Source organism: Capra hircus, chromosome 18 (assembly GCF_001704415.2).
Source record: "Capra hircus breed San Clemente chromosome 18, ASM170441v1, whole genome shotgun sequence".
Taxonomy (NCBI): Eukaryota; Metazoa; Chordata; class Mammalia; order Artiodactyla; family Bovidae; genus Capra; species Capra hircus.
This window is the reverse complement of record NC_030825.1, coordinates 26,052,029-26,078,928: the sequence shown is the minus strand read 5'-3', so window position 1 is coordinate 26,078,928 and position 26,900 is coordinate 26,052,029. Positions and strand designations below refer to the sequence as shown.

Genomic DNA, 26,900 nt, shown 5'->3' with positions numbered 1-26,900 from the left:
TCAGGGAGCAAAAGAGAGAATGAAAGGCGGGAGTAGAGAAAGGAAGGCTGAGGACGAAAGAGGAGCCAGGAGAGCTCCGGCCGAGGTCATCATCAAGGGGAGGGTTTCTGTCCAAAATTTCAGCTCCAGCTCTTTCAGTCTCTGTCCCACGCTTATGTTCAAGTCCAGCTGCAAGTATTCCTCAGACTCCCTGTAGGCCGGCCACAGAGGCAGACCGTTCCCATTAGGATTCCTGGAAGTGAGAGATTTTTTGCCTCAAATGCCCAGTGAGATTTTCATCCTCAAACACCTGGTTACAGAGGAAGCTGGGAGGTTCACTTACCCAGTCCGAGCAAAGTTAGCCCAGTATCTCATCATCTTCCTGCTCAGCGTTTTCTCTTCCTCTGTGGCTTCTTCTGGAGGAAATAATCACAAAATCTCATCCCCACAATGATTTGCTGGAAGCCCAAGGGGCCTCCCATTGGATGAATCGCTTTTGCGCCTTTCTTTTCGTTGCATCCCTAACAGCCTGCCGAGGCGCCATACTCATTGTGCATTTGCAGACCATGACTTGCCCAGGGAACCAAGCTTTCACATGGCGGAGGCTGAACACACACCTCTGCTGTCTGTCCAGTGCCCTTCCAGCCCGTCCATGTGACTGCGATCTCCTTGGGGACAGAGATCACCTCTCTCTCTCTCTGCCAATCCATTAATTGTATCTGTATTTTATTTGAAAATGTAATACTGCTCAAAGTACAAAATTAGAAATACAGGAAGTAAGTCTAATGAAAGTTAAGTTTCTCCCCATCTCTTCCCTCTAGTCACTGAGTTACCAGCCTCAGAGGCAACCTCAGAGGCAACCATTGCTTCCTCGTTCTTGAGTGCACTTCTGAGAGTGTAGACGAGCACATGGGTTTAAGCAGACATCTTTTTACACACTTGGTACTACAATGGACACACATTCTGTATCTTTCTCTTTCACTAAAACTGTATCCAGGAGTTAGTTCCACATTGGCACCTATAAAGCTTCCATTTGTTGCTCTTTGTTGTTCTAGAAACAGATAATATATAAATATATATTTATATGTCTGTGCTTGTGTGCGTGCTCAGTCATGTCCGTCTCTTTGTTACACCATGGACTGTAGCACGCCAGGCTCCTCTGTCCATGGGATTTTCCAGGCAAGAATACTAGAGTGGGCTGTTATTTCCTCCTCCAGGGGATCTTCCCAACCCAAGGGTCAAACCCACATCTCTGGCATCTCCTGCATTGGCAGGCAGATTCTTTTCCACTGAGCCACATGGGAAGCCCATATTTACAATTAATTATATGTAAATATATAATTCAGGTATCCATTACTGTATTAATGGGTCTTGACATTTTTTCAATCTTTTGCTCAAAAAAGCAATGTTTCACTGTGTGCATATATATTTTTGCACATAAAGAAGTATAATTGCACACACAAAAAAATCTTAGAAGTTGAATTGTTGGACTAATGACTACATGCATTTTAAGTTTTGATAGAGTGTTCCATTATCTATTATCCCCCACCTGCTCAAATACATTATGTAAAATGTTCTTCCCAACTGTGACCTATGAAAAGTGATTACTTGGTCAAGGTTAGTTTTTAATCCTCTTTGCCAGGAGCCAGTCTGGGTAGATTTTTATGTTCAAAAGCCACTGGTGTTTCTGTTTCCCTAGACTATCTATTTATATCTGTTACTCAGTTTTTGACTGGGTTGTGCTTTTCGCATTGATTCCACAAGCTCTTCAGATATCAAGTAATTTAACTCTTTGACACAAACACATGTTGTTCATTTGTCCATTTTTGAGAGTCCATGTGCCCATCATATACTACAGACTCAGTGATGGCTACTGAGTAGTAACAGTAGTATTTATTAAGCACTCACCACGTGATTTATGAGACTTATTTCATTTAATCCTTATGACAACCTAAGAGGTAGTTCTGTTAGTACTGGCATTAAAGATAAGAAAGAATAAATAAAGCAACGAACAAACCACACTACACACACTCTAGAGGAGAGGTTCTGTCCTTATCACAGAGAGGCCAGTGTGAATTGGTTAAGGGTCCATATTGAGCAATATTTTTAATGAACTAGTTTAGTCATGACTCCTGTGTATAGTTCCTGTGGTTTTTAAATTTTTGATAACCTCACTGAACAGGTCATAAGCTCAGGAATAAATGAGCTAACCTCACTAGAAACAGTTCACAAGCATTCACATAAGATCACCTGAATCCACACCACTTTCAGCTAAAATTATGAAAAATATGGCTTTTGCCTTTGAAAGCCCTGGATGGTAGCCTCATGGGAGCTCTGGGACGGGCAGGGAGGATAAGATCAGGTGTCAGGGAGAGGGAACTAAGTGGCTTTGTTTCTCACAATGATCAGACTGTGGGACTTCACTGGTTGTCCAGAGACTAAGACTGTGCACTCCCAATGCAGGGGACCCAGGTTCAATCCCTGGTCAGGGAACTAGATCCCACATGCTGCCACTAAGAGTTCACATGGTGCAACTGAAGATCCTGTGTGCCGCAAGACAATGGAGGAACTCACAGGCTATAGCTAAGACCCAGTGCAGCCAAGTAAATAAATATCGAATTGCATGAGTGTCCCCAGGTGCCCACCCTGCCTTTAGTCCAGACAAAAATTTATCGAGCAAATGTTGGCCCTTCTTTTTCATCCTCGTTTCTAAAACTATGAGTGGGGCCATTCTCCAGGGAAAGGTTGTGTCTGTAAACCAGAGGTTCAGTCCACCCTGCCAGCCCTCCCAGGCTCTCACATAGTGGTGGGGTGGGTGAGCCTTCATGCTAAAGGTGGTGATTCTCTCCTTAGCCCCTTCTCCCTATTTCATGTTCCTGCAAGAGCAGGAACCCCTCAGGCCAGTTTCTTACCAAACATGACAATGTTGCCCTTCAGGAAGGCACCTCCAAAGACGAAGCGGATTTCATCAGTGTGATCAGCTTTGACAAAAGGTGGCTTCCTGTCCTTCAAGCACTGGGGCCGATGCTGAAACTCATAGAAGTAGACAGGGGCACCAGCATCTACAGGAAGGTAGAGAGGGTTTGTGGTAGACATGCAGGCAGGGGACAGTAGAGACTGGCCCCGCACTCCACCCATCTGGTCTGGGATTCACAGACTCAGGTGGAACAGCCCAGAGACTAGAGGTGACCTAAACCAAGCTAACTCCTTCCTCATCTGAGGCTAGGGTTTCCTGCTCCTGGAAACAGAACTCATTACCCCTCAGGGCAGCCTGCAAGGGCAACGGTTCTACTTTTCAACACAAACAAACAAACAAAAACCAAGGGAGGATGGGATAAATTAGGAGAATAGCATTGACATGTATTTATATGCCATGTGTAAAATAGATAGCTAGTGGGCAGCTGAGGTCAGCTGACCTGGAGGGCTGGGGTGGGGGTGGATGGGAGGGAGGTCCAAGAGGGAGGGGATGTATGTATACTTATAGCTGATTCATGTTATTATACAGCAGAAACTAACACAACATGGTAAAGCAATTATTCTCCATTTTAAAAAATTCTTTATACTGATCCAAGATGTACCTCCTTGTGACTTCCTTTCATTGACCCTGGTTCCACTGTCTGCAGAAAATAGGACAAAGCTAATCCTCTTGCTTCCAAGATGCTCCACTGCATCCTATGTTGCTTCATCTCTCTTCTAGTGAACGTCTTTGCTCTGTCATTTCCCCTCCTCTGCATCAGTTTCTCTCTATTGGATTGTCACCATCAGTGGCAAGTAAGCTTACAAAGTCTCTCATTAAAGCACACACACACACACACATGCATGCATACACACAGAGAAACACACACAATCATATACACTCTTGGTCTCAACTTCCCCTCCAGTTACTGGCTTATTTCTCTAAATCCTTTCTAGCTAGCCTTATAATGCAGTTGCCTTGTACTCACTATCTCTGCTTCCTTTCCTCTCGTTTTCTCTCTTTTCATCAAAGTATCAGGTAAAAAGCACAGATTTTAAGGGTGCATTTTGATGAGATTTTACAAATGCGTGCACCTTCATGTAAACACCACCCCAGGCAGGATACAGAGCATTTCCATCACCCCAGAAGTTCCCTTGTAGCTCCTTCTAGTCATTCTACCAAGAAACACAATACTTTTATTCCTATCACAATTGATTAATTTTGCTTGTTCTTGAACTTTGTGTGAATGGAAAGCACAATAGGTACTCTCTTGAATCTGGCTTCTTTGGCTCATCACAACGTTTTGAGGTTTATCCATGTTTTCCCTGTATCAGTAGTAGTTGATTCCTTGTCACCAAGTAGTATGCTATTGCATGAATATACCATAAATTATTTATCTGTTCATCTGATGAAAGACATTTTGGGTTCCTTCCAGTTCTGGGCTATTATGATCGAAGCTGCTGTGGATATCCATACACAAGTCTTATGTATACTTGAATAATAGAGTAGGTATATGTTTAACTTTGTAAGGAACGTACCATTTTCCAGAGTGATTGTAACCATTTTACATTCTTGTCAAAAGTACTAAACATTCCACATGCTTGGCAATACTTTTTGGTATATGTTTTGAGGTTTTAATATTAAATACTAATCATTCTAGCAGGTATAAATGATTGCCTCATTTGGGGTTTACTTTGCATTTCCCTGGTGATTAACACTGTTGAGCACCTTTTCATGTGTTTTTGTTCTCCTTTTTCCTCTACTGCAAAGTGTCTTTTCAAGCCTTTCACCTATTTGTAAATGGATTATTTGTCTTTTCATTATTGAACTATAAGAATTTTTCTGTTCTGGATATGGATTTTTTTGTGGGATAGCTGTGTTGTGAATATATTCTTCCATCTGTGGCTTGCTTTTGCAGTTTCTTCACTATAAGTCGTAAAAACTCACCAACATAAATGTCAATATTTTAACAGTTTCAGGGTGTGTAATTCAGCAGCTTTTAGAAAGTTCAGAATGTTGTGCAAACATCACCACTATCTAGGTCCAGAATGTTCTGTCACTCCAGACAGAAACCCAGGCCTGCTGAAGCACTCATTCCCTCACTGACCCCTCCCTTTCATTCATGGAAACTGCATGACTGTAGATTTGCCTGTTCTGGACATATCACATAAACAGAATCACACAACATATAACCTTTTGTGTCTGGCTTCTTATGCTTAGCAGTGCTTCCAGTCTTCATCCATGTTGTGGCACGTATCAATATTTCATTCCTTTTTAATGGCCAAATAATCATTCATATATATAAATTAAATATATATGCCCTGCTTTGGCAAAAGGATTCTTTATCACTAGCATCACCTGGGAAGCCCCATAATCCACGTGCACCCTAATGTTCAGAGCAGCAGTGCTCACACTATCCAAAACATGGAGACAGCCTAAATGTCCCTCAGCAGAGGGATGGATAAAGAAGAGGAGGTGTGTGTGTATGTATCTATATATTCACATATATACACAGTGGAATACTACTCAGTCATAAAAAGAATGAAATGACGCCATCTGCTGCAACATGGATGCAGCTAGAGATTACCATGCTAAGCGAAGTAAGCCAGAAAGAAAAAGACAAATACCATACAACATCACTTACACGTGGTATCGAAGATATGACACAAATGAACTTAACTGTGAAATGGACTCACAGACACAGACAGCAAATCTGTGGTTGCCAAGAGGGAAGGGGGATGGGGGAGGGATGGACTGGGAGTTCGGGGTTAGCAGATGAAAATTATTATATATAGAATGGATAACAACAAGGTCCTACTGTATAGCACAGGAAACTATACTCAATATCTGTGATAAACCATAATGAAAAAGAATACTAAAAAGAATACATATGTGTATGTACACACATATATGTAGCTGAATTATTTTGCTGTATAGCACATTTACACATTGTAAATCAACTATACTTCAATTAAAAGTAAATAAATACAAACTTTTTTAACAAAGAAGGGCAGGTTTGTGCCCCACAAGTAATCTCTTTCTTATTGCTCCACTACTCCTTATAGATATTTGGGAAGACATTTCCAAAGACAGGGCTTCCCAGGTGGCTCAGTGGTAAAGAATCCACCTGTCAATGCAGGAGACATGGGTTTGATCCCTGGGTAGGGAAGATCCCCTGGAGCAGGAATTGGCAACTGGCTCCAGTATTATTGCCTGGAAAACCTGGCAGACTGTAGCCCATGGAGTCACAGAGAGTCAGACACAACTGAGCATGCACACGCACGCATTCCAAAGAGAAAGGTAAGTGGGGGCCGGCCTCTGAAAATGTGTGTGTGGGGGGGTGGGACTTCTCCACATAGTCCTGAAGAAAGGAAAGTACTAGAATCAACAAGGACTGATGAACATTCCTGAACTCTGAAAGGCAGGGGAACTGCGAAGGTCAGCATGCAGGGCTATATCCCAGGCAGCCTTGGGAGCTCCCTCTCAGCAAGGGAACAGAGGGACAGGGCAGGGCACGTGGCCGCCAGTACACAGGCGACAGGGATCCCTGCGGCCACCAGCCTGGCAGGAGGAGGGGCGCGAGGAGACTCACCTGTGTGATATTGAGCTGTGACCAGCCCAGGGACCACAAAGAACACATCTCCAAGTAAATCCAGGAAGCGATTTCGTATATCGAGCAGAGAGTGCTTGTTGTGGAAATATTCATCAGCCACAAGGTATAAATACTGGACAGGGATGTGCTGTAAAACATCATGGTAGCAAGAGACCCGGGTCAACCACAATAGTCATCATAGGGACACTCGCCAAACCTTTGCCTTTGCAGGCGTAATTCTGAGTGCTTTATACGCATTGTCTCATTGAATCCACACAGTAACACTATGATGCAGGTATCAGAATTAACCCCATTTGACAGGTGAGGGAACTGAGGTTTAACGAGGTGATGAGGTTTGTCCAAAGTGGTGGAACCATGACTCCTTCACAAGTCTATTTGCACCCAGGTCCCATGTTCTTAACCCCAGTATGAGGTGTTTGGTCATGTTCACCCATCCCGACAGTCTACAAGTCCCTCAAATGCAGGGAGAGTGCCTGTTATCACTGTTCAGTTCAATCGCTCAATCGTGTCTGACTCTTTGCGGCCCCATGGACAGCAGCATGCCAGGCTTCCCTGTTCATTACCAACTCCCAGGGCCTGCTCAAACTCATGTCCATCGAGTCAGTGATGCCATCCAACCATCTCATCCTCTGTTGTCCCCTTCTTCTCCTACCTTCAATCTTTCCCAGCATTAGGGTCTTTTCCAATGAGTCAGCTCTTTGCATCAGGTGGCCAAAGTATTGGAGCTTCAATTTCAGCATCAGTCCTTCCAATGAATATTCAGGACTGATTTCCTTTAGGATTGACTGGTTTGATCACCTTGCAGTCCAAGGTACTCTCAAAAGTCTTCTCTAACACCACAGTTCAAAAGCATCAATTATTTGGTGCTCAGCTTTCTTTATGGTCCAACTCTCACATCCATACATGACTAATGGAAAAACCATAGCTTTGACTAGATGGGCCTTTGTTGGCAAAGTAATGCCTCTGCTTTTTAATATGCTGTCTAGGTTGGTCATAGCTTTTCTTCCAAGGAGCAAGTGTCTTTTAATTTCATGGCTGCAGTTACCAGCTGCAGTGATTTTGGAGCCCAAGAAAATAAAGTCTCTCACTGTTTCCATTGTTTCCCCAACTATTTGCCATGGAGTGATGGAACTGGATGCCATGATCTTAGTTTTCTGAGTGTTGAGTTTTAAGTCAGTTTTTTTTTTCCCACTCTCCTCTTTTACTTTCATCAAGAGGCTCTTCAGTTCCTCTATCACTGTACCCAGGACCTAAGCACATGCCAGGGTGTGCACACTTTCAAGAAACATTTATTCAATGAAAAAATGAATGAAATGAACCTGGTACAGAATACACACTGAGTGTATGTTTATGGAAAGAAGAAATGAAGGAAGGGAAGAAATCTATCTCTGTCTTAGTGTCTAGGTTAAATATATCTCTATATCCCTAGTATAGGGAGTGAATGAATAAATGATTGACTAAAGGCCCTCAGCATTGCTAGAACATAGAACAGTACCTGACTGGTATGCAGTGAATATGGGTCTCTAGTCCCAGGTGGTTTTCAGAATTCAAAACTTTTCAGTTCTTAGATGAATAACTCAGCACATATGCTGCATATTATATGATATGCTCAGCCCCCACATTCATATGATCACAGAGAAACATATAGCGGATTAAAGTGAATGAACGTGTAGGAATAATGAAGACCAATGGCTGTGGATCAGTCTAGGTCAATTTTGGCTGCTGAGTTTTTGGGCTGTCAGAGCTATTTGGATGCTGAGACTGTGGACAGGGGATTGCAGAACTCTGTTTCGTGAAGATCTACTAAATGAATGAGTGACTAAATCTCTATCCCAGCCTTACTCCTGAGTGTGACCCAGGAGGTTTGTGAAATGAATGGATCACGGAGGAGAGTCACGCCCACTTACCAGGACTGAGTGTATCAGTTGCAGGGCGAGGGACTTGTTGGAGCCCCCGAGGATCTCAGGAAACTCCTTCTGTGGAAAGGAGCAGGGAGTCCTCCGTGAGTACATCAGGTCATCAGAAGGGAAACTGGTGTCCCCAAGGGCCCAGGCACCCACCTTTCAGAGGGGAGGCTGGCTAGAGCAGGAACGCTTTCGGCCCCAAGGGGTCCATGTGTAAGGAGCAGCCTCAGTGGGTTGGTTGAACAATGATAATTCTTTTTCTCACATTTGAATTTATCAAGCAGCCATTCCTTGTCATACCTGAGGTCTTGAGGGAGCTGAGTGGCCACCACGTTATGAGTTGAGTGTGTCCTCTACTAAATTCCTATGTGGAACCCCTAGGACCTCAGAATGTGACTGTGTACAGAGAGGAGGGTCTTTAAAGAGGTTGTTAAACTAACATGAGGATGCTAGGATGGGCTTTAATCCAATCTGATCGGTATCCTTATAAGAAGAGAAAATTTGGACATGCAGAGACTCAAGGGGTGTGCACATGGAGGAAAGACCTTGTGAGGCCACAGAGAGAAGGTAGCCACCGGCAAACCAAAGAGGAGGACGCAGAGGAAACCAAACCTGCTGGAGCTTTGATCTTGAACTTCTAGCCTCTAGAACATTGATAAAATACTTTTCTGTGGTTTAAGTTACCTCTGCCGTATTTCATTACGGCAGCCCTAGGAAACTAATACAGACCACCACTTGGCTTCAACAGCAAGTTGAAGTGGTTTATTTATTGCTCTCTTTCTAAAGTCCTTTGTCATTGGGCTGTCTGAGAAACCAGCAGTTGGCAGAGGCAGGCAGCAAGTGAGGCTGCAGAGTGGATGGTTAAAAACACAGAGGCTGCTTGGTACAGAGTAAGAGCTACAAGCAGTTATTTTTAAAATGACCCTTCCCTGGCCAATATCACAGCTTAAAAACATGAGGGAATAGAAATAGTATTCACTTGTCAAATGAATTTCTCTGGTACATTTTCTGCTGAAAATCTTGGGGTAACGAATCATGACAGATATTTAAACAAATCTGTCTTGTGGAACCTGAGAGAACCCCTAGAGTCTTTCAAATAATCCACAAGTACTTTTAAACTACTAAGAACCCTCTCTGTATGTTCAGGAGCTAGGATTGGTTTTTGGAGACTTTCTATGGTCTCAAACAACCACAGAATGACAGCACTTATGCAGGCTTTTGTGCTATACAGACATGGACACCAAGTCTGTCCTCCCACTTGAATAATTCCAATATCTAATAAATGCCTAGCATTTAGACTATATGCCAGGCTATTTGATATGCACCTGTGAGGCAGGTAGTAACTTTAGCCATATTTCATAGATGAGGGAACAGAGGTTCAGAGAGGTTAGGCAGCTCCTTGAAGGTCACACAGCCAGTAAATAGAGAACTCAGTATTTACAGGCAGAACCTAAATATATGAAATTTATACACTGCTGTCTCCTCTCTAGCTAGGAGATTTAGGAAAGTCACATTAGCCTCTCTGAGTCTCAGTTTCTTTAGCTGCTAAATGGGGATAATAATGCCTGTTTGCATTATTGTACAGTCGCCAAACACTTGCCTTATGAAAGACACTCAATCACAGTGATTATGGTGATGTGGCTGTTATCAGTAGCACCTGTCTCCCTTTCTCTAGTACAGATACACAAAGCATTAAAAGAAGTAGCTTAAGCCACAGTCTGTGACTCAGTTGCTTCAAGTACAACGAGGGACAAAAATCCCCACCTCACCTACCCTGAAACATTGCTCTGTATGTCAAATTAAAAATCGCCAGAACATGCCTTTAACAACCCAGTGATCTCAGGGTTTTGATTCCAGAGGACCACCAGCTAGCCTTGTAACTCGACAAACCACTGTATTTCATAGCCTGCATTTCATACATTGTATTTCACTGCCCGTACTTGAAAGATGGAGGTTGATCTGTAGAAGTGAACTAGGAAATATTTAGAATTGAGCACTCTCTTCTGAGGACAGCATGCGTGTGTGCTAAGTTGCTTTAGCTGTGTCTGACTCTTTGTGACCCTGTGGACTGCAGCCCGCCAGGCTCCTCTGTCCATGGGATTCTCCAGGCAAGAATCCTGGAGTGGGTTGCCATTTCCTCCTCCAGGGAACCTTTCCAACCCGTGGATCAAATTTGCTTCTCTTATGTCTCCTGCATTGGCAGGTGGGTTCTTTACCACTAGTGCCACCTGGGAAGCCCTCTGAGGACAAATGAAAAGCTTGTTTTAAATGGGGAGACTCAAACTACAGGGTCAAATGAATCATGGCTCCTACTAAGCATTCAGATCTCAGCTCAAATGGTCCCTCCTCAGAGAAGCCTTTCCTGACCCCTTTTCTGCTCCCTAAAGAAGCTTCCTCTTAGTCTACGTCCTTCATAGCCCTTAGACTCTCTGAAACCATCCATTCAATCCTGCATATCATCTGTCTCTCCCCTTGAGAACGTAAGCTGGCAAAAAGCAGGAACCATGTGACTTGCTCATTGCTGAATGCTGTTTGTTTGTTTGTTTGTTTTTGAGTGCAGGGCATAGAGTAAACCCTTGGTTCATATTTGTTGGATGGATGAAACAAGTCAATAATTTTGCAACTTGCACTGGCATTCTTGGAAATGAAATGCCAGAACCAAGGCTGGAAATGAAAGTGTGAAGGTCTGCAGTTTTCTAAACCTGTATGAATTTCACCTTTGAGGGAGAAACAGTGCTTATTTGAAACAGTCATTTGTAATATTTTGAACAAAGTCCACTTGGATGTCTTACTTTTTTGTACAGTTGTTTCTTTAACCCTATAGGAAGAACAGAGTGAACACTTGCTGCAGCTGCCCCCAATCCACAGTTCTCCTCCTTCATTGAGAAAAAGTGACTGCTGTGTATTTGGGGTGATGGGCTCCAGCCCTCATCAGTATCAGTATCAGTTCAGTCGCTCAGTCGTGTCCGACTCGTTGCGACCCCATGAATCGCAGCACGCCAGGCCTCCCTGTCCATCACCAACTCCCAGAGTTCACTCAGACTCACGTCCATCGAGTCGGTGATGTCATCCAGCCATCTCATCCTCTGTCGTCCCCTTCTCCTCCTGCCCCCAATCCCTCCCAGCATCAGAGTCTTTTCCAATGAGTCAACTCTTCCCATGAGGTGGCCAAAGTACTGGAATTTCAGTCTCAGCATCATTCCTTCCAAAGAACACCCAGGACTGATCTCCTTCAGAATGGACTGGTTGGATCTCCTTGCAGTCCAAGGGACTCGCAAGTCTTCTCCAACACCACAGTTCAAAAGCATCAATTCTTCGGCGCTCAGCTTTCTTCACAGTCTAACTCTCACATCCATACATGACCACTGGGAAAACCATAGCCTTGACTAGATGGAATTTTGTTGGCAAAGTAATGTCTCTGCTTTAGAATATGCTATCTAGGTTGATGCTGGTGAGATCTATGTGCATGCCCAGTGTGAAACAAGTGTGAAGCAGACAGCTGCCTCACTGTTGAAGGAGTGGGAGGAGGCACAGAGGAATTCTTACCATGGGTAGCAGGAAGCCACACTCGTGATTATTGACTCCGATGATGGAAGGAACCAGATGAAACAATTTTTGAGCCAACAGGTCTAGCAGCTCATTAGGAAAGAAAAGGCCATCAACCACTCGAGTGAAAGACTTGGTTTTCTGAAACAAGGAAGAAGAGAAAATCAGTAGCTGTTTCATTTCACAAAATCTGCTGTCCCCAGACTCTAGCCCAACTGAGCCAATCCACTATAGCAAAAGGCATTAAGGAAAGAAAAATCAATCACTCTTGGCCCATCCCAAGGCATCAGTGCTGCCTGGCCAACTCTGCCACTCACTTGGGCAAAGGGGCCCAACTTTTCCGGGCCTGAACTTCCTGGTCTTCTAAATGAGGATAAAAAAGTAGTAACTCCCTAAGATATATAATACCCCAGCACAATGATTCTCAGAAAGTGGCTCCAGGACCAGAAGCATTGCCTGGGAACTTGTTAGAAATGCAAGTTCTCAGGCTTCCCTGGTGGTCTAGTGGTAAAGAACCCGCCAGCCAATGCAGGGAACACAGGTTCGATCACCAGTCCAGGAAGACCCCATGTGCCTGAGAGGAACCAAGCCCAGTGCGCCACAACTACTGAAGCCCAGGTGCCTAGAGCCTGTGCTCCACAACAAGAGAAGCCACTGCGATGAGAAGCTCACACACCGCCACAAAGAACAGCCCCTGCTCTCTGCAACTAGAGAAACCCTGTACAGCAATGAGGACCCAGCACAGCCAAAAATAAACAAAAATAAACCTTTAAAAAAATTCTCATGCCCTATCCCAGGCCTGCCAAATACAAAACTCTGGGGCGTGCAGCTCAGTAACCAGCCCTCCAGGTGAGTCTGATGCATGCTCAAGCGTGGAACCACTGTCCAAATGCGATGGACAGAGAGGTGAGGTGAGGGGATGGCCAAGGTAGTGTGGGCTGCTGTGAGCATCTTCCCAAGGCATCTTCCTCAGCACTGAGACTTGGGTCTGGATGGACGGTTCTTGGGTCTTAGGAAGCAACATCTGGTTCTATTTATGATTTTTTTGTTTGTTTGTTTTTTTTAGGTCTCTGTTTTGGGAGTACGGGTAGAAGAGAGCCCACAAAAAGAACTTTCAGACTACATTGGGTCAAGAACTTATCTATTTCCTTGATCCTAGTACAACTTGTAGCAGATTTTTCAATCCATGCCAAATAATTGTTTAATAAATGTTGGAATCAGACAGGTAAGGACTTCATTTTCTCTCAAGGACTATCAGAAGGTCTCAAGATTGGAAGATTAGGCATAAAAAATTATCCAGTCCAGTGAATTACTTAGTGATTGAAATTCATCTATAGTCATTTAGACTTTGCTTGCATACCTACAGAGGTGGGTATCTCACTGTCTCCTAAAGGAGCTGATCCTTTTTCAGATACCTGAGTTTTTAGAAAGCGCTTAGTTATGGCTCCCCAACTTCCAGCTCTTGATCTTGAGTTTAGCTCCTGGTGGCCTGTGGAGCAAATGTGGACCCTCTTCCCTGTGAGATCCCTTCACTGATGTAGAGACAATTATAGTCTTTGTGTTTTGTTGTGTCTTCTCCAAGCTAGGCAGCACCCTAGCTTGTCAATCTCCTTAAATTAAACTATAAGAGCTCTATATTCCACATTGCTTTTTTTACAGTCATTACTAGGAATCCCCAACCCCCATCCGTCCAAGTTCTGAATCGAAATAAATAAGACAGAGGTAGGATTTGTCTATGATTCCATTCAAAGGACAACCTTGTCCCCAAATTCCCCTCCCTCTTCACCTGGCTGATGCTCAGCAGCTCCTCGGAGGACTTTGCCCGCAGGCACTGCAGCAGGGCCACGGAGTCTGATGCGTTGCAGTCACAAATACTTGCAATTGTCTGCAACTATTTTCAGAGAAGGAACAGGTCAGTGCACAGAACTGAAAGCCTCCAGGAAAATGAGAGTTGAAAAACGTCCTCAGTCCAGCCCTAGGCTGCTGCTTGATATATGAAGACCAGCACGTGGCCTCTCCCACCACGGGCCCATAGTGGAATGCACACACTGAGGACAGGCTGGCGCTGCATCATCCTTTCTCTCTTGCCTGGCCCTCCTCGCCATCTTTAGTAATCACCTGAGCTGGATCTGTCTCAGCCTGTGTCTCTGCTCAAGCCCCACCGCCACCCCAACCTGGAGCATCTGAACATGTCCTGAACATCCTTTTTCTGTCTCTACACCAATTCCTTGAGGCCCAAGCCCCATCTTTTCCAGGATGTCCTTTTAGACCATAGACCCCATGAGCCCTTCCTCTTCTAATCTCCTGTTACTCTAAGTGTCCTCACCTTCCTGCCTTCGTTAGCCTTTGCTAAACACCTTCCTGCTCTCTCCCTGGACTTCCTACATATATAGAACTTGGCTCTTGAAAGTAGTGACCCTTACTCTTCTGGGAGTCATGGATGCTCTGAGTATCCAACTGAAGCTACAGACCCTCTCCCTGAAAGTCGCACACACAGGCAGTCTGCATACAACTGCAGGGGTTCTAGAACCACCTCTTCTACTTTCCATGGATTCCAGGTTAAAAATCATAAAAAGGATTGATGCCATCCAACCATCTTATCTTCTGTCACCCCCTTCTCCTGCCCTCAGTCTTTCCCAGCATCAGGGTATTTTGCAATGAGTTGGCTCTTCGCATCAGGTGGCCAAAGTAGATTAAGTAAATAAGGACTGAGTTATATATCACCAGCAAAGAATAATGGATAAGCTGTAAGAACTATCACACATCTGCTTACACACACAGTCTTAAGTTAGTTAGTATATGCCTTTTCCACGGAAACACTCATTGGTCTTAAAATAGAGCAGGGAAAACCATGAGCACTCAATATGTGTGTGGCAAACGCACAAACTTAAAGTAGCTTGATATATCATTCTACCCAAATCAATATTCTCTGGGTATTGAGAGTATTTTTAAAAATCATATTACAGCTCTATGTTCCCACTCTTGGTTGTTATTTTCTACAAGGTGTTTAAAAAAATGCACCACTAATGTGAATGATACCCAGGAGATGGCTCCATAGTCCAATGCTTAATTAATATTCATTGAGTGAATCAGCTCATTCGTTAACTCATTCATTCAGCAAACATTTAGAATCTTCTAATACACACCAGATACTATGCTGGGACATGAAAGATACAGAGAGACCTTGGCCTCTGGGTCCTCTTATCTGGTAGAGCGCTAAGACAAGATGATAGATGACAAATATCTGGGGCACATGCTTCACTTCCCCCACAGTCTCATGCCAGACAGCATTTATCAGTACCAGTGTTATTTCACACTGAGCTGGAAACAACCTCAGAGCCTTTCTTAACATAGCACTGTAGGTAGAGAAAGCAGATAAGCCATACATAATACAGAAAACTGAGTCATGTCACCAGCAAAGAATAATGGATAAGACGCGAGAACTAACACATCTGCTTACACCGCCCCTGCCCACCCACTCCCCCCCGCCCCCAACCCATGCAAGCACACCAGCAGCAGTGCATGGTGCGCCTGGGCCTAAGTCCTATTGAACCAGACCTTCCGTGAAGCAAGAAGGGTCACCTTGGGCCAACATCAGACCCTTTAGTCATGGTCAGTACAGACAGTCAAGCGGATGGTCTCTGGACACCTGACCACATTCTCTCCTGACCAAAGAGAGGAAGCTGGAGAAGAGTTCACAATATACCTACATCATCATTCCTCTCGTAATCAGAGGCCTTCAGGTAAGGGATGATGGCCACCCCACTCTCCATGATGGCTCTGTGGAATAAGCCTTTGGTCATGGGGGACAGAATCTGGAGAGAGAATGCAGGAGACCCAGGAAACGTTATTCAGGGAGCTTCCCACCCATCACACATAACAGCCAGCCTTTCTTTAGAGAAAACTTCCACAGAGATGCAGATGCAGAGAGCAGACCTGTGGACACAGTGGGGAGGGGGCGATGCCCTGAGAAAGCAGCATTGGCGTGTATGTATATTTCCATGTGTAAAGCAGACAGCCCGTGGGAGGCTGCTGTACGACACAGGGAGCCCAGCCGGGCACTCTGTGACAACCTAGAGAGGCGGGATGAGGGAGGTGGAGGGAGACTAAACATGTCTACATAAGGCTGATTTGTGTTGTTGTGTGGCAGAAACAATAGACATTTTAAAGCAATTAAAAAATTAAATATAATAAAAATAAAAGAAATAAAGAAAACCTCCCAGGAAGCCTACTTAAGTGTTCTACACTTAGAGGGAAAGAAGTCCTGGTTTGGGAATTTCAAGGGTAGCTGCAAAGGTTTGGGCAAGTCTTTTAACATTTCAGAGGCCCAGTTTCCTCATGAACTTGGAGGTCAAGCCTTCTGGCACGGGGGTGCTGGCTCCCTCACTTCTTGCCCTTGAAATGAGACTAAGCCCCTCACTCACCATGTATTTGTGAGGCTCAAGGGAGACAATGTGCTTATGAGCATTTGTTCAACATGAAAGCAGCAATTAGATGTGCATGACTCATTGTCCTCATTTTTGTCACCTCTCCCACCGAGGTTCCTTCAGGTCCCAAAGAGAAGAAACTCACAAGGCTGGAAACACTTATCGCTCCTGCTGACTCGCCGAAGATGGTCACGCAGCGTGGGTCCCCACCGAAGAACTCAATGTTTTCCTGGACCCAGATCAGAGCGGCCACCTGGTCCATGAAGGCCCAGTTCCCCCGCGCGTGCTCGTCCCCTGTGCTGTGGATGAGAGGCAGGGTGAGAAAGCTCATCTGGCTGCTGTCTGCTTCCCACAGCCCCAGGGGTTGGAGGCGGAGGCTGTGGGCTGTGTCAGGGCACCACCACTCCAGCTGGAGAAAAGTGGGGAGTCAGAGGCCTGGGGTTGCTGGGAGAACCAGGCTTAATTCTCACCCCCTGTTGGGATTTGGGTTTCTTTGAGAATCTGATGAAAGCTCCATACCCCCAGAAAAATGCATGGACAATCTGGTATGTGCAATTTCAAGGTATTCACAGGCTCCCCTGAATCCATGGATTCCAGAAGAGTTCTGCTCCTGAGAGTTGGTCTGCACCAGGAAGCAAGACCTCCCCGGGCACAAGGGTTCCAAGTGAATGACTGAATTAAAAAGAATGATAATAATAGCAGCTGTTGCAGCATCGTGTACAATGCTGTCCCCAGGGCTTTATAGCGGGAGTTCCTATAATCCTCCCACCCTGTGAGGTAGGTGGTGCTGGTCTTTCTCCATCCTTCTGGGTCCTCTCTCTGCCCTTCTCCACCTTGTTCTCAAAAGGCCGACTTTCATGAACTACCCCACCCAGGCTCCCCACTGTGTGCGGTCAGAGGGAGGAACCGGCTGGGGGTTTCAGGGTGGAATATTGAGAGACTGATTCCATCACCCTGTGTTCCCCCACCTCTGCTGGGAAGTGGTTTGGGCCAGTGGCTGCATTTCTCGGCAGCCAGAACTCACTCACGTCATGCCCACTCCCATGCTTGATATCCGCAAGCATGTTCTAAGGATACTGAGGCATTCACCGTTTCCGTCTCACAGACAGGAAGCAGAGGCATAAAGAGGTGAAGTCCCTTGCCCAGGAGCTAGAAAGTTGCAGATCTGGGTCCATTCTCCTAACCATGTGCCCCTGCTGCTGGGTAGTACGTGTATGCTACCCACCACGTATGAGAGTAACCTCGGGACCACAGTCTGCTCCTCCTCCATCTTCCAGTCCCCCACACTGCCCCTCCCCTTGGTTCTCTCTCTCTGTCCCTGATGCCTGGGCTGGCCCCAGCTCCACCTTCTCTCCCCCACAATCCCTGCATCTGGTCGGGAACCACACTCTGCTAATTTCACCTCCATCGCATCGTGGCTCCCATGGTGGTTCCTGTTGGGGTTAGAATAGGAAACAGGAGTCCAAAGTGGCAGGGGCTAAAGGACAAGGGAGGGAAAAGCCCGTGAAAACAAAGCAAAGGAAGGCCAAAGGAAGGTCCGAGGGCCCCAGGTAAAACAAACAGCATTCCTGGCTGGCCCAATTTGCATAGGGCAGGCCCAGGGGGAGGAAAAACATATAAAAGCAGAAGCCAAAGCTCTCTCTCTCTCTCTCTCCCCACCACGTGCCTGAGCTCTCTCTCTCTCTCTCTCTCTCTCTCTCTCTCTCCCCCCCACACTCTGGGGCATTCTTCTCTTCGCATCTTTGGGTCGACGTGCCCTCACGCCTCAAGGGTGGATTTTCCTGCTATTATCTAAATAAAATAGAGCTGTAACACGGAGTTGTAACACTGATTTGTCTAAGAGCTATAACACGGTCCATTTGCGACCTGAGAGCTATAACACGGTCTGTCCAAGACCCGAGAGCTGTGACACGCTGAGGACTTTAATGTCCATCACTCTGAATCTTTGTTGTGACGAGACAGAACCGAGGAGCATACACTCGCTTGACAGTCCCCATTCCTCCCTTTGTTTATCCTGATTCATAATCTGGTCACTTATGATCTGGGTGACCATGAGCGAGTCACTTAACTTGCTTTGCCTCAACGTTCTCATGTCTGAATGGGGTTGATAATGGTATTTGCTTCGCATGACTGTTGTGAAGACTGACGGTGCAGGCACACAGTAAGTGCCATATCTGTGCTGGTAATCCCTCTAGTCATTCAGCCACCAGCCTGCTTCACCCCATGACCTGCATCCAGGCTGTACAGCCGCACCCCAACCAGATGTCCCATCTGAAGCCCAGGCACCCCTGGGCCAGCCTGCACTCTGCTCTGGAGTGACCTTCCACTCTACTGCTCTGCAGGGCACTCCTGGGTCCCTCCTTCTTTATCCACTAAAAACCAATCACCATGCACAGCTTGGCATTCAGGGTCTTTCCCAATCAGGCCTGGCCCTACCTTTTCCCACCCATCTCCTGTTATATCCTCATCTACCTGTCTATTAGAACCCAGATGTTATAAACAACTTTTGGAAACCTTTCTGTTGAGAGAATATTAGGGCAGAATCCCAATGTACAGACCTGCTAAACATGTAATCACTCTGGTCAGGACATTAGTCTGATCTCAGCCCTCTCTGCCTCCACTGCAGCCTCTCAGCCACCTCCCTGTGCTACATGCCCCAGAGCCCAGTTTGCAAATACCGTTCCAGCCCCAACTTCCTTCCAACTTCCAATTAGGTTTCCTTCCAACTTCCTAGTCTTTGCTCAGGCAGCTCCTGTTGCCAAGAGTGCTCTCTCCCAACCCTTCAACCCTAAGACCAACCCCGTCTTTAAGGTGCAGTTAGTTCCAGTTCCACCTCTCTCAGGAAGACTGGCTGATTTCTTGCAGCTCCCGCCTGTTTCTACATGCAGCTCTGGTGCCTCTTACCCTTAGAATGTGACTTATGTCCTGCCTGGGAGCCCGGGGATTTGTGCCCCTGTGTTATTTTCCCCATGACACTGACAGCCTCTCGAGGGCAGGATACATGCTGGACTGCTTGCTACCTTCCCCATACTTTCTGACCTTTGGCTCACGTCGCATCCTGGCCAGGGCTTGAGTTCTGCCATGTTCTAAGTAGGGTCAAGGAAGTGGCCAAGAGGCCTAGCTCTGTTCTATGACCTCTGGGAAGTTGTTTTACTTCTCTGTGCTTCCATTTTTCAAGTGTAAAATGAGAATAACAAGAGTATGTTTCTCATAGAATTAGTCTGGGGGTGAGTTATAACGAATGCATAGCAAGTGCCCGGCATGGTGCTGGGCTCATATGAGCACTGAAACACGCTTGATATTATTTGGGGGGGGAGGGAAGTCATCAATGGAGTGATTATTCCTAGGTGAGCAATGGAGGAGCCTTGATGTGGGGCCCGATGGCAGACACTTGGAACTGCTCACACTCCCGGTTTCCTCATCTGCCAGGGAGCACATTTCCCTTGCAGTTGAGTGTGGCTATTATGACTGACTTCTGCCACCTGTATGTAAACAGAGTAATAATCGCCCCCTCCAGGCTGACCTGGAAAGACCTCCCTGGTATGATTCTCCTGCTTGGTCTCCATCTGCTGGCCAAGTGCAGAGGAGCTGGGTGGGGCCTCCTAGAGGAGGGATGGAAGGAGCCTGGGTCCCTGATTGACCATGGAGAAGAATGCCTGTCAGTCAGAAACACTTGGTTGGATTCTAGTTGAGTGAGAAGGAAAGTTTTATAATTTGAAGCCACTAAAACTTGGGGTTTATCTGTTACAGCTGCTAAAATGACCTAACTAGCTTGGGCCAAATTAGTTCAGCGTCACTGAAGGCTCATTTCTTCTTAGGTTGCCGAGCACTAAGTTCCCTGTGGCTGCACTCAGCTGCTCCTTGGGGGTCAGGGGTGTCAATCCCTTGGGGAGACTCACTTGAAGAAGCCAAATATTCCTAGTCGGTACTGGATGGTCACAACCAGCACGTTCTCATAGGAAGCCAGGGCGGACCCATCGAAGATGGATGCGGAGCCAGTCTCGAAGGCGCCGCCGGGGAACCACACCATGACCTGAGGAAGGGGAAAGGAATCCTCCAGCCAGCCCACCAGGCACCCACAGCCCCCACCTCATGCATGCTGGGACATTCTTTCTTTAGGGAAATAGGAATGTTTCACTTTCCTTCCCAAACAGCCTCAGCGGTTTTGTCTTTTGAAGAAGGCCCAGGGTTAGGTATGTGGATTCTGGTATATGAGAGCCTGGGTATGATTCCCATCTCTGCCCTTGACTAGCTATGTGACTTTGAGCAGCCTTCTGAGCCTCTCTGAGGTTCGTTTTTCTCATCTGTAAGATGTGCAGAATGAAAGTGTCTCGTTTATGAGGCTAGCATCACGTTGAAAGAAAATTCTTCATCTGAAGTTCATGGAACAACGTTGGCATATTTCAAGAGCTCAAAAAGTGTTAACTGAGTGTCATGAAACTTGTGACCCACAGAAAAATGGAAATCGCTATAAGCGATACCTGAGACCAAGAGCCACTTAAACTGTTTTAATCTAAGAGTTTATCCTACTTACAGAGAGAAGAGAAGAGAGGAGGGAAAAAGAGAAAAGTGTGGAAGTTTTACTTTACCAATTAGAAAAATTGGGACCAGGAAACATCAAACATTCAAATGGTATTATCACCAGGTATATACTTAGTGTATGTGTGCGAAGTCACTTCAGTCGTGTCTAAATCTTTGCCACCCCATGGACTGTAGCCCCCCAGGCTGCCCTGTCCATGAGATTCTCCAGGCAAGAATATTGGAGTGGGTGGCCATTACTTTCTCCAAGGGATCTTCCCGACCCAGGGATCGAACCTGAGTCTCATATTAAGTCTCCTGCATTGGCAGGCAGGTTCTTTACCACTAGCACCACCTGGGAAGCCCATACTTAGTGCATATTACCATGTATATACTTAATTTTTTAAAAATCCCTTCTCTTCTCTTTTAAAAGTCATATTAGTGGCTATAACTCATGGGGTAGGAAAGAGAAGAAAGCCATGGGGGTAAAGGAGAACTGGACAAAGCACTGGCTTGACACCCAGATCTGCCACTTACTGTGTGTATAACGTGGACCAAGTTGCTTATGCCCTCCCCATTCCTCAGCTTCCGCATCTGTAGAATAGGTCCAATAATGCTCCCCACTGGGTTATTATGGGGGCTTAGATGAGAGAATGAACTGTACCTGGCACACAGTCAGCCCTCAAAAGGTGCCGCTGTTATGATACAATAGAGCAAGTCTCTGTTGCAGTGGCAAAGAGGAGGGAGAGGGTGATGGAATGTGTGGTTCACAATTAGATGTATAGTGCACTCACTCGTACAAAGATCTTTCACATTCTTAGGTGAAACATTTCCCATTATAACCTGTCTTCATTTGGAAATAAAAAATCTGCAAAAGGCAATTATCTTCTTTAAAACAGGATGTCCCCCAGACTTCCCAGGTGGTCCAGTGGATAAGAATCTGCCTGCCAATGCAGGGGACACTGGTTAAATCCCTGGTCTGGGAAGATTCCACGTGTCTTGAAGTGACTCAGCCTGTGTGCCACAACGACTGAGCTCTCGCTCGAGAGCCCAGGAGCCGTAGCTACTGAAGCCGACGCTCCCTAGAGCCCATGTTCTGCAACAAGACCAGCCCCAGCTCACAGCAACTAGAGAAAAACCCTCGCAGCGACAAAGACCCAGCATGGCCAAAAATAAATGAATACATAAATATTTATTAAAAAAACAGGATTTCCCAAACCAAAAAAATCAGAGTCCTTCAAAGCAGGGTATTTTCTGTTTGCAGACTATTTAATCCCCAATAGAGGCAAAAACAAAACAAAACAAAACAAAAAACCAGAGGTCAAATCACTAACCATAAAGAAGTAATCACAAAAGAAGACAAAGCGAATCTGTCAGCAGAATGATTTTTGAGAAAGCTATTGACATGTCAAGTGATTACATTTCCCTTTTACCCAAGGGAGCCTAGATGGGATTCCAGATATCCAGACACTTTACCCAGGTCCTAGGCCCAGAACCTGCAACTGGCGCCCCCAGCACAGCAGGAGCCGTGAGCCTTACCGGGAGCTTGGAGCCGGTTTCTGCATGGGCCGGGGCATAGATGTTAAGGTACAGGCAGTCTTCCGATACTCTGAATTTGGGGTAACGCACCTTGAGAATGTGTTGATCTGTGAACAGCCACTCTGAGTTCTGGAAGCACCTTGGAAAAGGGAAGGAGAAACCCCCAGAGTTGCTGTCAGCAGACCTGCCTCAGAGGGGCCAGCTTTTGTGACAGCAGGGAGGCCTAGTGATCTCCTATGCCTGAGCAGAATAGGGATTCAGTGCTCTGGTACAAAGTTTAAAAACACCCCAGCCCCCATGGTGGCCCAAACAAGCTGTGCATGTTAAGTCACTTCAGCTGTGTCCAACTCTTTGTGACCCTATGGACTGTAACCCACCAGGCTTACATGGGATTCTGTCGATTGGGTTCTCCAGGCAAGAAAACTGGAGTGGGTTGCCATGCCCTTCTCCAGAGGATCTTCCTGAACCCAGGGATCAAATCCATATCTTCTGGGTCTCCTGCATTGGCAGGCAGATTCTTTACCATTGGCACCACCTGAGAAGCCCAAACAAGCTATAATTCTCATTGATCTGGTTTCTGGGTAAGAAAGCACATTGTGCAGAATAATTATACCATGAACCTCCAGGACTCACTCATGCGTATCCCCATCACCATAACACACACACACACACACACACATAAAGACTCAAGCTGGCTCGACAATTCTCCAAGCTGTAGACAGTAGGTCACAGGGTTGTGTATCAAGGGTTGTGCTTTGGTGGGTCCCTTTTCTGCCTCTAGAGGAACAAAAGGACATTCCCAGGCCTTTCTACCAGAAACAACAGAGGTAGGCTAGCAGCAAGATTCCTGCAATCAGGCCTTTGCCTAAGCTAGTCCCTCTGCCCTGACTACTTTCTCCCCAGATCTGCTTGTTCACACTCTTCCCTTTCTTTCAGATGCTGTCAAAGTGTCACCTCCTCCAAGAAGCCTCCTGAGATTTCTCCAGCTAGACCAGAGCTCTTTGGAATTGTTTAGTTGCTAAGTCATGTCAGACTGGTTTGCAACGCCATGGACTGTAGCCCACCTGGCTCCTCTGTCCATGGGATTTTCCAGGCAAGAATACTCAAGTGGGTTGACATTTCCTTCTCCAGGGGAGCTTCCCAACCCAGGGATTGAACCTGTGTCTCCTGGGTTGGCAAGTGGATTCTTTACCACTGAGCCACCTGGGAGGTCTTTGGAAACATGTATATATTTTGTGTTCTTTCCTAGAATCTCTCCTAGTGAGCAGCTAAAAGCCTAGGGTTCTGTATGAGTCACCTTGGTACCTTATAGTCCCTAGCCCAAGGCATAGTAGGATTAAGTGAGATTATATATGTGAATATGTCTAGTAAGTGCTCAATTAATGTTCATTGTTTTTCTAAAATAGAATAGTGTACAGATTAGGCAGCAGAAAATCATTGCTTCAGATGCTTTTTTCTTTCTGTGTATGTTGTGTATCAGAAATTGGGGCTCACTGCTTTTAACAAAGCCATCTCTGGCCTCCCCTCAAGTCTCCCTCACTGACCTGCTCTGACTCCCTAATGCTTGCCTTGTCACCCCATATTTTGACTGTCCTTATTGTTTATGTCTTCACCACCACAGCCAGTCTGCAGGTTCCTTGAGGGAAGCTGTATCTAACTCAAGTGTCACGATCTCAGGGCCTAATGAAGAGCCAGTTTCTGAGTTGGTTCTCAGTGGATATTAGTTGAATGAATGAATGAACACATAAGGTTCAACTTATTGTCCTAGGTGTCTGGGCAACATAGGGTTTTCTTCTGTGGCTTAGTTTTCTGGCACCAGGGTCCTCCTTCTGCCTGGGACCCCAATGCCAAGAATCAACGTGGCCCAGTCTGAGGGCTTCACAGAATCTGAGAGTTGAAAGATCCTTGCCGGACTTCGCTGGTGACCCAGTGGTCAAGAATCTGCCTGCCAGTGCAGGGGACAACAGGTTGGATCCCTGGTCTGATCCCTGGTCTGGGAAGATTCCACATGCTGAGGGGCAGCTAGGCCCATGAGCCACAACTACTGAGCTCGTGTGCTGCAACTGCTGAAGCTTGCCTGCCTAGAGCCTGCACCCCTAGGGCCTGTTCTTTACAATGAGAGAAGTCACCATGATAAGCCTGTGCCCTGGGCTAGAAAGCAGCCCCTGCTTGCCAGAACGAGAGCGAGCCCAAGCAGCGACAAAGACACAGCACAGCCAAGAGTAAATAAATGAATAAACTTATACTTTAAAAAAAAATCTTGGCATTTCCAAGCCTCACCTCCCACCCAGTGCACAAGACACCTCCACAATTTACCTGGGAACTACTTGCTCATCCAACCTGGAAAATTTGCAGTGTCTGGGAGCATCAGCCCTCCCAGCCCCTCTGGATCACAGAGACACATTCATGTATCCATTCCACAGGTAATTATGGATTCTCCACTATGGACCAGGCCCTGCACTGGGCACCATGTGAATTGCTAGAGTTAAAATTCCTCTGGGGTGGTGCTCACTCTAAAGACCTGACCCAGTCCGATGGTGGAGACTAAAAAATCACCTGGAGATGCATCAATAACCTCTTTTAACCCAAAGACTCAGTCAGCCCATCACAGTGGTTCCTCAGCCTGACTGGTCCTCAAAATCGCTAAAGAGCTTCTTTACAGCCCAGTTTCCCAGGCCCAGCTCTGGGGATTCAGGGACTTCAGAAGAGAGCCCAGGGACTCTGTTTAAACAGGTGGGGAGCCATGCCATCACAGAAGCCTCAACCACATCTGACCCTCCACATCCTCCTCACAAATGCTGCCCCTTTTCCAGTGGGCTGCATGACCTTTACTCCCCCTCAACGTTCTGCCCCTACTCCCAGGTCACAGGCCACCCCTGGGACCAAGCCAGTTCTTACAATTTAGGGTAGGACGTGGCATTTAGGAAACCATTCCAGGGCAGTAAAGGCTCCGGTTTTGCAAATCGCAGGGGCCCTACAGGGGGTGCGGCATAAGGGACCCCAAGGAACACATTTACGAGCATGTCGTTTCCCAGAACAGAAGCTTGCGTCCCCCGGACCCATCCCAGGTTGGTGTGCCTGGCTGGTGCATCAGCGGTGGCTGGCCCTGAGGAAACACAGAGGGAGGAATTAGGGGTGTGGGGAAGAGGTTGGGAACAAGCCAAACTCAAGTGTTTCCCAAGGTGGAGCGCTCTTTCTCAACCCAGAGACTGTGCAAGTATCTAGATTCCTTCTCAATGAATCCATGTCCACTGCTCCTTCGACATTCCCCTAGAAGTCATCTTCATCAGAGCACCCACTGAATGTCTCCTAGGAGCATAGACCAAGCCACAAAACTTTCTAAGATGTAAGTTGGGAACCCATCTCCCTGCTGCTGCACACAAGCTTTTCTTTACTGTGGAAAAGATACACACCAGCCTTCATAGAGCCTGTGTGTGTTAGTTGTTCAGTTGTGTCCATCTCTTTGTGACCCCGTGGACTGTATAGCCTGCCAGGCTCCTCTGTCCATGGAATTCTCCAGCAAGAATACTGGAGTGGGTTGCCATGCCCTTCTCCAGGGGATCTTCCCAACCCAAGGATTGAACCTGGGTTTCCAGCATTGCAGGCGGATTCTTTACCCTAGGACCCCATAGAATCTGGCCCACATTTCAGTTATTTTTATACCCACCAGCATAACTGCTGGCATGTCTGTGTATCATCTGTGTGACTACTGGCTTTCCTCTTTTCTTAAAATTAAATTGAGATAGGCTTCTAAAATTTTACTTGGCGGAATTCTAAACAATGACACCTATGGAACTGTTGCTTTGATGACTTAGGTATATGCTTTTGAGTACACAAGAAAATACATATAGAGCCACAAAAACAAAAAATTATCTTACGCTACCTGAAATCAGCTCATTTACCTCCAGGGGTACAAGGATAACTCTTATGGACATTGCGCTAGCTTCTCAGTTTCCACATCAAGTATGGAGCCTTGAGAAGTTAGTTGCCCAGCTATTTACTTATGAGGGCCCAGATTTCTTGGCATTACCTGTTCTAAAGTCATTACAACAGCAACAGTCCTGCCTCAGCAGTCGGTGTTATAAACACAGGCTCTGTTCCATGCCCCTCCAAGCCTCCCAAGATTCAAGCAACCCAAAGACAGGACAGGATCTTCTGTACTCTACACACACCTGGGAAGGAGACTCTGGCCTGGGGCTCTCAGCAACACCAGGACATGGGTCAGGGGCCCTGAAGTTCAACACAACCCTCCATTTTCCATTTTCCACCAGTGGAAAATCCTCCAAGGCAGGGAAATCCCCTATCCCATTTTCTGAGAGCCCTCCTCTCCCACTGGGTGTCTCACCCTTGGTGGCAGCTGCAAGGACCCAAACAGCCCAGATCAGGGTCTGGCCTGGGTGCACCCACTCTCCACTCAT

At 46.3% G+C, this 26,900-nt stretch overlaps 1 protein-coding gene across 1 annotated transcript; it reads right to left on the bottom strand.

Moving 5' to 3' along the window:
• Window positions 1-26,900, bottom strand: CES5A (carboxylesterase 5A). The gene is made up of 13 exons (XM_005691990.3): window positions 26,828-26,900; window positions 25,381-25,588; window positions 22,483-22,621; window positions 20,325-20,458; window positions 16,571-16,724; window positions 15,709-15,813; window positions 13,785-13,889; window positions 11,999-12,139; window positions 8,456-8,524; window positions 6,528-6,675; window positions 2,892-3,041; window positions 323-395; window positions 1-232 (listed from the first exon to the last, which is right to left on the bottom strand). Exons 1-13 carry the CDS (start codon window positions 26,898-26,900, stop codon window positions 1-3), a joined length of 1,731 nt encoding a protein of 576 aa, XP_005692047.2.

Coding starts and splice junctions, on each gene's coding strand:
- CES5A (XM_005691990.3), bottom strand. CDS start 26,900: ATGAGTGGAGAGTGGGTGCACCCAGGCCAGACCCTGATCTGGGCTGTT. Junction 15,814..16,570: donor CGATAAGTGTTTCCAGCCTT/GTGAGTTTCTTC, acceptor TTCTCTCTCCAG/ATTCTGTCCCCCATGACCAA. Junction 233..322: donor GCTAACTTTGCTCGGACTGG/GTAAGTGAACCT, acceptor TCTCACTTCCAG/GAATCCTAATGGGAACGGTC.